The 12,384-nt window shown below is 41.6% G+C and overlaps 2 protein-coding genes across 2 annotated transcripts in view; one reads left to right on the top strand and one right to left on the bottom strand.

The window, feature by feature from the left end:
- Nucleotides 1-4,385: 4,385 nt before the first annotated feature.
- The window catches only part of LOC308393878 (steryl-sulfatase-like), a 33,043-nt gene continuing 25,044 nt past the window's right edge, over nucleotides 4,386-12,384 (top strand). Inside the window, exon 1 of the mRNA XM_080877896.1 lies at nucleotides 4,386-4,406. The gene's annotated coding sequence lies outside the window, so the exon portion shown is untranslated. The remainder of the gene's footprint in view (nucleotides 4,407-12,384) is intronic.
- On the bottom strand, nucleotides 4,735-8,974 carry LOC308393882 (uncharacterized protein). The gene is made up of 2 exons (XM_080877905.1): nucleotides 7,308-8,974; nucleotides 4,735-6,306 (listed from the first exon to the last, which is right to left on the bottom strand). Exons 1-2 carry the CDS (start codon nucleotides 7,314-7,316, stop codon nucleotides 5,314-5,316), a joined length of 1,002 nt encoding a protein of 333 aa, XP_080734031.1. The 5' UTR covers nucleotides 7,317-8,974; the 3' UTR covers nucleotides 4,735-5,313.

Genomic DNA, 12,384 nt, shown 5'->3' with positions numbered 1-12,384 from the left:
CGCAGGTGTGTTGGAATGCCATCAAGCCCAGCCTCGCCTACCTATAACCAAAAAGGAAAACAAAACCCAAACAACAACAATACACCTACCCACCACCTCCTAACACATACATCTGAATATATGTAGCACATCTGTATAATTGTTCATATTACACCTGCATATATAGCTATACAGATCATCTGTATATCTGTCTGTAGTTCATCTGTATATTTGGTCTCTTTGGACATAATGAGTGCATAACTATTCCACCATTTAAACGACCCTCAACTGTATATATCAGTACATCTGTGTATTTGCTCTCTATTTAATTTATCTGTATATAATCGGCTCTTATTGCACTTACTGCACTTTGCACTTCCTATTAGATGCAAACTGTTTTTCGTCACCCTGCATTCACACATGTGTAAAGACAATAAATTTGAATCCTAATAAGCAAAAAAGTGTGAGAGCACCACCAAGAAAGAAGCTAGTGGTATCTTTCTCTGAAATGCACTGACCAGTATCACTGTGTCGTCTTATTTACAGATACTCGTAGAATCATGCTTTAATCAAATATTTGTGCATATGTTGACAGTGCAGAGCAAAGTTTGTGAATGGAAAGCGTGCTAGTTCCATCTATGTGGGGACAGCTGCAGCTCAGGAGGTAGACCAGGTCGTCCACTAATCTGAAGGTTCAATCCCTGGCTGCCCAAGCCTGCATGCTTAAGTATCCTTGGGCAAGATACTGAACCCCAAGTTGCTCTTTGATACGTTCATCATTGTATGAACATGTGTGAATGTTACATAGAAAGCACTTGGTGCTTGGGTGATAGTGATGTGTCGGTCGCGAACGAAACGGCTCTTAGAGCCGACTCTTTGAAGTCAACGACACGAGCCGACTCCTTATTGGGAGCCATGGTTTCTTTTTCTTTCTCTCACCCTCTCTCTCTCTCACCCTCTCTCTCTCGCACTTTTTCCCGCTTCACTCTGCACGCGAGCCTTGTGCTTTGCGCTGGGCAGAGGGGGGAGGGGCGGTAGTTACACTCAGTAGCACAGGAACAGAGCGGGAGGGAGAGAGAAAGAGAGCAGGGACAACAACGTCACATTAGAAAGGTATAGTAATCATCCACAACTATTTTCAGTTGCAGATGATAAAGGATTCAGGAAGTTTATTCATGCAGGTCCATATGACAGAGAATATGCATGTTCTTTTAGTTTTCATATTTTCATTTATATTTAATTGTGTTGTGGTTTGCAGTGTTTTGTGTTGTTTCACTTTAAATTTGTTTAAAAGGAAAAAGCTGAAAATTTAATTAGTTAAAAGTTGAAATGTGAATAGTTGGTTTTTGTATTATATGATTTATTTATTACATTTTATGTGGAGTGAAAAAATAAAAGTATATTTAGAGAGACAAAGCACGTAAAAACTCCAAAACACATAAAAACTCCAAAACGCGTACAAAACACAACAGAAGTGCTCCAGGATGCTAGGGGGCAGTGTTGAGCTTTTGTTACCTAGTGGATACACAAGCCAGCAAGTACCAACGACTAGTGATGGTAAATTTGATTCTTTTTACTGAATCGAGTGTTAATGAGTCACTCACCAAAGTGAATCGTTTTTTTTTGAGTCATTTGATTCACTGAGTCAGTTGACCAGAGAGTGCAAAAATTTTACATTTTCACTCAAACTTAATTTGTTTCCCTTTTCATGTAAATCCCACTGCTAAGATGAATGATAAAAAAAAAACCAAAACTATTTTATAGAGAAAAAAAGCAAAAACATTTCTAAAATTAAGCAATTTCCTATCAAAATTGCTTAATAAACATTTATTTTGTTTATTTGTATTTTATTAGTATTTTCCTTAAGTGTGTCAAATATATATTTTCTCATCTAAATGTCCACTGCGCTGTGAGCCAGGGGGCGGTAAAGCGCCTTAACATTGGCTGCCAACCAAGAAGAAGAAGAAGCTGTGAGCCAGGAGGGAGGGGGTGAGTGAGTCCTGAGTGATTCGCTTATGCTTACGATAATGGAATTAGTTTGCTAACAGCAACAGGGATGAGTCAGTGAGTCAGTTGAATCATGATTCACGAGTCAGTAAAGTGATTCTCGAGTATTGAACGATTCGTTCACGAATCGAACATCACTACCAACGACCGGATGTGGTGTGTGGTAATAACAGGTAAATGAACTTTTTTTTAAATTATTTGAATATATATGAGTGCTTGTGTATAAACACACAAACAATACACACCTGCTTTCAACTGTGTAATTTAAGTGATCTAGGTAGCTCTGTTTGGAAGTTCAGTTAACGCTAGAAATGTGTTTTGGAGTTTGTACGTGCTTTGTCTCTAGGGGCCACCGTATATATTTATATATAAACATATAAATAAAACCACGTTTTTTTACATTAGTAATTCATTTTGTGCATAATTTTATATTATTGTTAATAATAAATTAATTAAAGCAACAAAACAACCTGAAGATCCGGTTGGGAGCTGAAAGAGCCGGTTCTCTAAAAAGAGCCGGAAATCCCATCACTATTGGGTGAATGAGGCATGATGTATAAAGTGCTTTGAATGCTCAAGCAGAGTAGAAGGGTGCTACATAAACACTTCATTTTCTTTGTACCATCTCTGTGTATGTGTGTAGGTTTGAGACATTGGTGCTGTCAGTGACACTTCTGAAAGAAAGAAAAGTACAATAAATAATCACCGAGGTGGTGAAATAAGACAGGATCATAATCACGTTCTTGAATGACTTAAATCGAAAAAGGGCTAAAAAGTGGCCTGATTCATGACTCATATCGGTCACATATTTGTCAGTAGTTTGTACTGTGAGCAGCAGTGTAACCCTGAGCTGAGCATCAAAGACAGGCGGTGCAGGCTTAGTCAAATATGATGGGCGAATTTTTAATTACGTTTTCTCCATTGTTTTCCTTGGTCTGACTGTGGAGTTTTGTTTTGAAATTCATGACAGGAAGTACTTCTATTTACTAAAGCTAAACAGAAAAACAGAGTAGCCCCCACTTCTCGCGTGATTCTGGCTTCACAGCAGGAGCTCAAACAACTTTGCAAGATTTGAGAAGCGTCCCACAGAGCAACAGTACAGCCTGCGCTCCGGATCACCGTCTGTCATTCAGCAGGTGAGTAACACTTCCGTCTGTCTGCAGGAGCAAATGTGCGGATACTCGAACTCTGTTCATTTATCTGCAGGTTAGAAGTAAAACTCAAAGGCAAAAGTTATTTGCTACTAAAACTCCTCTGTTAGAGGATGGAGACCAGTAACAACAACAACAACAACAATAAATAACAACAATACATTTATAGCAGTTTGGATAAAGCCACACATTAAAGATAAATGTTCCCGCATGCAGACACACAGTCCTGAACACTGACTGAGGAAAGGACGGTCCTCTGACAACAACAACCTGACGTGATGCGTGATGTTGCGTGCTCGCCGTGTGGAAACTACAGTATGGAGAAGATGGGTGACAACATGCACATGGAATAGAATAGAATAGAATAGAATAGACCTTTGTTGTCATTGAACATGTGCCAACGAAATTGTAGAAATGCTTCACCAACGTGTTCTTACCCTGTTGATCTTTGCAGGTTACTTGGATAAGAAAAAACAATATTGATCATTTTTAGAATAAAGATTTCGAGATTTTTAAGGAGTGGCAGATGTTTTTAAAACGATTGCATAATTGGCACTTAAGCTGTGAGCGCAGTGCCAAAACTCTCTGTCCTAAATCACTCTGTGCGCAGGGTGAGGAAGTGAGGTGTGAAGAGCGCACACAGCAAGCCACGTCTGGCTGAAGAATCTGTAACGAATACAAGTGAAATGTCCTATGAATGAATCCGTGTTAGTGCGTTCGATTAATCTCCATGTGATAATGTGCTACTAAGTAACTGGAACGTCTCGTCATCTGATGGCAAATGATGTTAGGTCTGCTTTCACACACATTGCAGTTTGTAATAATAAACAGTGGTCAGAGATTTCCATCAAAACCACATTGATTTCCCTTCAGGCTCCTTTGAACTGCCTCACTGTTTTAAGAGGCAAACGTGCGTGAAGCCTGAGCTTACACTGATTTTGGATGGGACGAGACTCTCCCTGCTCAGGGCTGCAGTTTTTTGAGCCACTAGTTTTTGCTGCTCTTGGCAGAATGCGAGTTATTGCTGCAAACTGACTGCATCATAATATATAAATTATAGCACAGTAGATCCTGCCCTTTAGCCTATAAAATCAAATGCATGTTATTTTAAGATAAGATACCTTTATTAATCCCACGGGTGGGAATTTTTGTTAATATTTAAATATTATATGTAAATGTCCTGATTACTTATTTAACTGCTTTGATCTAGTGGAATGTCTTCCTTCCTCCTTGTTTAGGATTTCCATCACTTACCCCACGAGACCTGAGGTAAAAATTAATTTATGATAATCACACAATTCTCACTAATTGAACTGAATGCAAATATGCATTTATAATGAACATTTACATGATCTGCACAACTTTGCTTATTATGTTGTTGTTTTCATGAATGACCGGAGGGTCTGTCCCAGTGAATCATGGGACAGCATTTTCTCCTCTCTATTAAGAAAAGATGGCCCAGTGTATGCTGCTCCAACAGAGCTGATATAGGAAGCACCAAAGCTCCTTTCCTCAGTATTTGGGGAATTGGAGCATCTCTTATTATGGCGACTACACTACCTCTGGTCATCACTCTCTATGCTGTCCTCGCCCTGAGTCTCTTAGTTTCACCAGCTAGACAGCGAGATAACGATGCTCCAATAACCAGACTTATTTTCCTTTTTGCGCTGATTTATTGAAGAATGGCCTCTGACCATTGCCTTCTCTTTGACCATCGTAAAACTGAAAGTACAAAATACTGTATTAGCTAACTAACATTGTAAACTAGCTTGTTACCCTCTTACTGCAAGCTAACAAGATAAAACTTTCAAATGTACAAATTATCGTACCATTTTTACACAAAACAAAAGAATAATTATTTTATCGACACTCATACTTACAGACATATCTTGTCCAAGGCAACAACATTTTAAGGTCCGTATCAGCTTAGAACGATAACATTACGGTATCACTTTCCGCCATCTTTTATTTCTTCTTCACGTTCTCATTTTTTTCCTTTCCCAAAGTAACCGAACCCAAAGCAGCCACTAGAGGGAGCTCTAGGGCAGCTTACAACTATAATATCCGATTTAAGTTATAAAAGGCAGAACACTCCCCGCCTGGTACAATATAATTGTGCCACTAGAACAAACTTTTCTAATAAACATTTTGAACAGTTTAGGGCTATTTCAAACACTTATTTATCACTTGATAAAAGCAAAACCATATCAGCGATGGGTCTCAAAAACACTTTTTCATTTCCATCTTTCACAGTCTTTACTTCTGCTTTTCGAACCTTATTGTCCTTGCTCTCAAATGTTCTTACAACTTTTCCCATGGACCAGTCATTTCTGTGTGCGAGAGCATCTTTCAATAACACAACATCACCAACTTTTATGTTTGTTTTATCATCAGTCCATTTTCTCCTTTGCTGTAGTGTTGAAAGATATTCACTTTTCCACTGTTTCCAAAAAGAGTCTGCCAAACACTGTACTTGCTTCCACTGCTTTGAGTAGAGGTCTGGCGGTCCAAAGCTTCCTGTTGGTGCAGATAATGCATTGACCTTTTGTGTAAGGAGCATTGCTGGAGTGAGAAGGTTTGGTTTGTCTGGATCTGTTGAGACTGGTACAAGTGGTCTTGCATTCATTATTGCCATTACTTCTGCCATGAATGTACTTAACACTTCATGCGTTAGTTGGACATGTACGGCTTTCAACAGAATACCATCTAGGATGCGCCTTGCTACTCCAATAAGTCTCTCCCACGAGCCACCCATGTGTGACGAGTGTGGGGGATTAAACAGCCATGTGCATCCTTTCTCTTGCAGGTATGAGTTTAGTTCTGTGTCCTTGTGATCAATTTGCAACTCATTGCATGCTCCAACAAAATTTGTACCTCTATCAGATCTGAGTATTTGAGCAGGTCCACGGATGCAGAAAAATCTCCTCAGCGCATTGATGAAGCTGGATGTTGACATTGTTTCAATGAGCTCAATGTGCACAGCTCTCGTGGACATGCAGGTGAAAAGCACAGCCCAGCGTTTACTGTCTGCACTCCCTCCTCTGGTGCGACGTGTGGTGACCGTCCAGGGTCCAAAGACATCCAGTCCTACACTAGTGAACGGTGGCGTTGGTGTCAGCCTGTCCACAGGTAAATCTGCCATCTTTTGGGTCTGAAGTCGTCCTCGAAGCTTTCGACAGAGAACACACTTGTAAATAACAGAAGAGACGAGCCGTTTACTGCCAATAATCCAAAATCCAGCACCTCTGAGCGTTCCTTCTGTTAGGTGACGCCCCTGATGCGCTACCTTCTCATGATAGTATCTAATAAGAAGGATGGCTATATGATGAGCATTTGGGATAATGAGTGGGTGTTTCTCATCTTTTGTTCGACCTCCTAGTCTGAGGAGCCCATCTTCATCAATAACTGGATTTAACCTTTGAAGACAGCTTTGTTTTGGAAGTGGCAGATTTTCTTTTATGCATCTGTACTCTTCTTTGAACGTTTCACTTTGTACTGTGTGAATGATGAACTTTGCTGCTTTAGACACTTCATCTGTGGTGTTAGTTTCACTGAAACACTTCCAGCCTTTACCTTCTGTGTTTGTTTTCTTGAATGATACTGCCACACGCTTTAGTGATGCAATAGTGTGACACAATCTCATCCAATGAGAGAATCTTTCAAAACGGCATGGCTCTAGCTGTGTTACTGAGGCTTTGGTAACAAAACTTGTTATATCAGGTCTGATCTCTGCATCTGTGTCAGGATCGATCAGTGTGAAACTATCACAGTGAGACTTCTCTATGTCGTGTTGTGTCAAAAAGGAAGGACCACTAAACCAGTTTGTAGAAGCCAATGCAGAAGCTGCAATTGGTCTAGTGGCTGTGTCTGCTGGATTGTCACTAGTGGCTATGTAAAACCACTGTGCTGGATGTGTAGTCTTTCTGATTCTAATCACTCGGTTAGCCACGTAAGTGTAGAACCTCTTTGTGTTGTTGTGTATGTAACCAAGAACAATTTTACTGTCTGTGAAAAATCTGACAGTGTCTGCTTCAATGTCAATCTCATCTCTAATGAGTTCGTACATCTCTACAGCTAACACTGCTGCACATAACTCCAATCTAGGAACAGTGTGGGCGGGTCTTGGGGCTACTTTGGACTTGCCCATGATGAAACCTGTGTGCCACTGACCTTCACCATCAATAGCTCTCAGATATGCCACTGCTCCTATGGCCATGGTGGAGGCATCTGAAAATATGCACAGTTCTTTTTTCACAGCAATGGCCTGGGAGAACGAGAGGTAGCACCTCGGTATCTGAAGCCGCTCAAGATCCTTCAATGAGCTTCTCCATCTGCTCCATTCATCTTCTTTTTCTGCAGGAAGTGATTCATCCCAGTCCTTTTGCTCTGAGGTCAATTCACGGAGAAGAGCTTTTCCCTGCATTGTGATGGGTGACACGAAACCCAGCGGGTCATACAGACTGTTAACAGTGGCCAAGACACCTCTCCTGGTGAACGGCTTTTGTTCAGTGGTGACGTGAAAGGTAAAACAGTCCTTTTTAAGATTCCACAGTACCCCCAAGCTCCTTTGCAGGGGTATGTCGTCCAACTCTAAATCCAAGTCTTTTAGATCCTTGGCTCTCTCGGCAGCAGGAAACGCTTCCACTACTTTGTGGTCATTAGAGGCTATTTTATGTAGCCTTAAGTTTGACTGTGCCAGCATCTTTTGAGCGCTTGTGAGTGTCTCAACAGCTTCTTCCACTGTTGCTGTGGATGCGAGACCATCATCAACGTAAAAATGTCTCATTACAAACTGCTTTGCATCATGTCTGTGCTTTTCTTCTCCCTCGACTGCAGCACGCCTCATACAATAAATAGCCACAGCTGGGGAAGGGCTATTCCCAAAAACATGAACCCTCATTCTATAGTCACAAATACCTTGGTCGGGATCATTATCTTTATACCAAAGGAATCTCAGATAATCCCTATGATCCTCTCTCACTTCAAAACAATAAAACATTTGTTGCACATCAGCTGAAAATGCTACAGGCTCTTTCCTAAAACGCATAAGGACACCCAGCAGTGTGTTATTTAGGTCGGGTCCACTTAATAAGACTTTGTTAAGGGACTGTCCTTCAAATTCTGCACTTGAGTCAAAGACTACTCTCAGCTGATTAGGTTTTTGTGGGTGGTACACACCGAAGGATGGCAAGTACCAGTGTTCTTTGTTTGAGTCCAAAGGTGGAGCGACTTCTGCATGGTCATTGTCCAGCATGTTTTGAATGAATTCGATATATTGTCTTTTCATTTCAGGGTTCCGGTCTAATGTCTTTCTGAGAGATTGGAGGCGCTTGAATGCTTGCTCTCTGTTACTCGGAAGCTCTGGTCTTGGAGAGCGGAATGGCAAAGGCGCCACCCAGCTGTTACATTCATTTTGATACACCTCCTTCTCCATGATGTCAATGAAGTCTTTGTCCTCTACTGACAGTGCTGGTTTGTCATCATCTTTTGTCCTGTCAAAAACAGTTTCTCCCAGTTGATTGGTGTTTGTGTTTCCCCTGTCCTTTTTGGGGTTAGGTGTGGTGTTTAACTGGTCTTTGATTTGAAACGTGTTAGGACATGGGCAGAGGTAAGAAGCACGGCCATTCTGGAGAATATGTGTTTTGAGAACACTCACACTAGGGGGCTTATGCGTCTTCCCCATGCAGGCTTCTCCAACTATAACCCAGCCTAAATCCAAACGCTGTGCATAAGGTGTATTGTGTGGCCCATTGATTCTCTCTCTGACTTTGTGTACCTGTATAATGTCTCTTCCCAAAAGCAACAGAATAGGTACTTGTTCTTCTACAGGAGGTACTTTTCCAGCTATCTTCTGTAAGTGTGAGAACTTCATGGCCACTTGTGGAGAGGGAATCTCTCTCCTGTCGTCTGGAATCATGTCACATTCAATCAGGTTTGGGAGTGGGAGCTTTACTTTACCATCCATTGACTCAATCATGAAGTTTACTGCTGTTCTGCCGACATTATCTGACAGTCCTGAGCATGTTCTGAGCTTGTAAGTCTCTGAGCGTGTCTTAATATTAAAGAGCTCAAAAAACTGCGACTTAGCTAGTGACTTGTTACTTTGTTCATCAAGCACTGCATACATCTTTCTAGCCTGTTCTTTTTCGCCTTCTGGATAGACTAACACAGGACTTATTTTTGAGCATGAATGTGGGCTATCTTCATCACCACAGACTTCTGTGCATTTGGAAACAACTGAGGCATTTGCACTATCCTGTGTCTCCCCGCCATCATCTTTATCAGCTCCAGAGCTCTCAGCTGGAGCAGGGGGTGGACCTGGATGTAGCACTGCTAAATGCCTGTCGCTACCACAGTCCATGCATTTTATTTGAGCCCTGCAGTCCCTTGCTAAATGTTGAGTAGAGCCACAGCATTTAAAACAGATTCTGTTCTCTTTTAAAAATGACTTGCGCTCATCTATGGGCTTTGCTCTAAAACTCTTGCACCTTTTAAGAGGGTGAGGCTTCTTATGTATTGGGCATACCTTGTCAGGGCTTTCTATAGGCTTGCTGTAACTATTTTGAGGTGAACTAGTGTCTGTAGGAATGTCCGTTTTGTGTACACTAATCACTTGCCTGTTACTGCCTCTGAAGCTTTTCTCCTTCTTGAAGCTTGTGTCGGCAGGAGGTGTGATGACAAAGCTTGGGTCGTTTCTTATTTTGGCTTGTTGTCTTACAAACTTTGAAAAGACACTGAAAGGGGGGAAAACAACTTTATGTTCTTCTTTGTACTTTGCTCCTGTTGCAATCCATTTTTCCTGCAGTCCATATGGTAACTTTTCCACAATGGGGTTGACTCCGCGAGCTGTGTCCAAATATGAGAGGCCTGGTAGATATCCTCCATCTTTTGCACATTCTATTTCCTGCAGAACGTCACCCAGCTCTCTTAACTTTGTGTTGTCTCTGTTGTTTAGTTTGGGAAACTGTTCAATCTTTTTTAACAGTGCATTTTCTACCACTTCTGGAGATCCATAACATTCCTCGAGTCTTTGCCACACAAGGTTGAGAGCTGCAGCTGGATTAAAGACATGGACTGATCGGATTCTTTTGGCCTGGTGACCAGACTCCACTCCAAGCCATTTGACCATTAAATCTAGCTCCTCTTGAGCTGTAACGTGCAAGTCTTTAATAGCACTTTGAAATGATGCCTTCCACGCCCAGTAGTTTTCTGGGTGGTCATCAAACTGCAAAAGTCCAGTACTTAACATTTCCCTCCGTGTCAGGTACCTTGTAATATCCTGGACACCCTGTGTCTCTGTTGATGTTTGAAGAGTGTTGTACGGATAAGGTTTGGGGGAATCCAGTCTCTCTCTCTGTTGTGTTTGGAGTTCCACTTTAACATTAGCCTTTTGAGCACTGTGTGAGCAGTCATTGTCTATATCTGCATTCATAGCCATTTCGCATTGTTCACTCGCAGCTTTGTGACAGGCAAGTGGATCTACTTTTAATTTGAATCCTTCAAGGCAAATATCTGAGTGTTTTTGTACATACTCTGCTGTGCGTTGTTTTGGACTGGCGGGTGGTCCCACCAATGGATAGCGCAGTTCACTCTTTGAGAGTCCCTCCTCCTCTTCTTCATAAACTGCAACCTCTGCTTCTGCAACTGCAACAGCCTTTTGACAGCTCAAAACATGTAAATTTGCCTCAAGTTCAGTTTTTTGTTTCATTATAGCTGCTTCTCTTTCTGAATACGCCAGCTGTGCACGTGCAGCCTCTGCTTTTGCTCGTGCTTTAAGTGCTGCAGAACTTGTGGATGAACGCTTGGACGTACGCGAGCGTCTAGACTCCGCCTGTGTGTCTGCGTTGCTTGCATTATCCTTGTTCTCCATATCCTCTGCGTTGTGCACTTGTTTTGTTTCTCTTTGGTCTGGTGTTTCTTCCTCTTCTGGAAGATCCAGTTGATATTGCTTTCCTGACCGTAGACTCATAACTGATGTGCTGAAAATAGCTCCTCGTGGTTGTGCCCGCTGCGCTAATGTCTTTTTACTATGCTGTCCTCGCCCTGAGTCTCTTAGTTTCACCAGCTAGACAGCGAGATAACGATGCTCCAATAACCAGACTTATTTTCCTTTTTGCGCTGATTTATTGAAGAATGGCCTCTGACCATTGCCTTCTCTTTGACCATCGTAAAACTGAAAGTACAAAATACTGTATTAGCTAACTAACATTGTAAACTAGCTTGTTACCCTCTTACTGCAAGCTAACAAGATAAAACTTTCAAATGTACAAATTATCGTACCATTTTTACACAAAACAAAAGAATAATTATTTTATCGACACTCATACTTACAGACATATCTTGTCCAAGGCAACAACATTTTAAGGTCCGTATCAGCTTAGAACGATAACATTACGGTATCACTTTCCGCCATCTTTTATTTCTTCTTCACGTTCTCATTTTTTTCCTTTCCCAAAGTAACCGAACCCAAAGCAGCCACTAGAGGGAGCTCTAGGGCAGCTTACAACTATAATATCCGATTTAAGTTATAAAAGGCAGAACACTCTCATTTAGGAACATTTCTAATCAAAGTGGATCATTGGGACTCGTGGCGTTACTGTCACGGCTGGCGGGGTGAGCCGTGTGGTGTAGGAGGAAAAGGACCCAAAATGCAGGCAGTTGACTGGTGATGAGAGTGATGTTTTATTTACAGAAGTGGAGCGACTTGAACAGGCAGTGAGAAAAGACGAATGACTGAAAACCTAGACTGGGAAAACTAAATGACAAACCTGAGCATGAACCGGGGAGCGGGTAATGCAGAGAGCCGTTGTTACACCGAGAAACACAGACGATCCGACGATGAACAGAAGCCAACACACACTATAAATACACACTAGGTAATGAGGAGATGACAGGCACGGGTGGACACAGCTGACACTAATGGACATGATGAGAAGCAGACATACAAAGTAAAACCGGAAACACACAGACTGTTTTACAACAAAACGCAGGGACCTGAACGGAGCACAGAGGGGAGACACAGGTAGGGATAATAGACACGACAACCAACCCAAAGAATTAATACCAAACACAAGATGAACCCAAAAAGAAACACAAAACGCTGGGTCAACGACCCAGGATCATGACAGTTACACTCCTTCCTGCATATACACTTCCACATCCACATTACATGTGAATTATAATCAAAATAACAGGTGGAAGATTAAGAACAAATGAACATACAAAAATGAGTTTTAAACAGTTCTGT

The sequence above is a fragment of the Rhamphochromis sp. 'chilingali' genome (assembly GCF_963969265.1).
Source record: "Rhamphochromis sp. 'chilingali' genome assembly, chromosome: 3".
Taxonomy (NCBI): Eukaryota; Metazoa; Chordata; class Actinopteri; order Cichliformes; family Cichlidae; genus Rhamphochromis; species Rhamphochromis sp. 'chilingali'.
The sequence above is the reverse complement of the archived record's forward strand: the minus strand, read 5'-3'. Positions and strand labels throughout refer to the sequence as shown.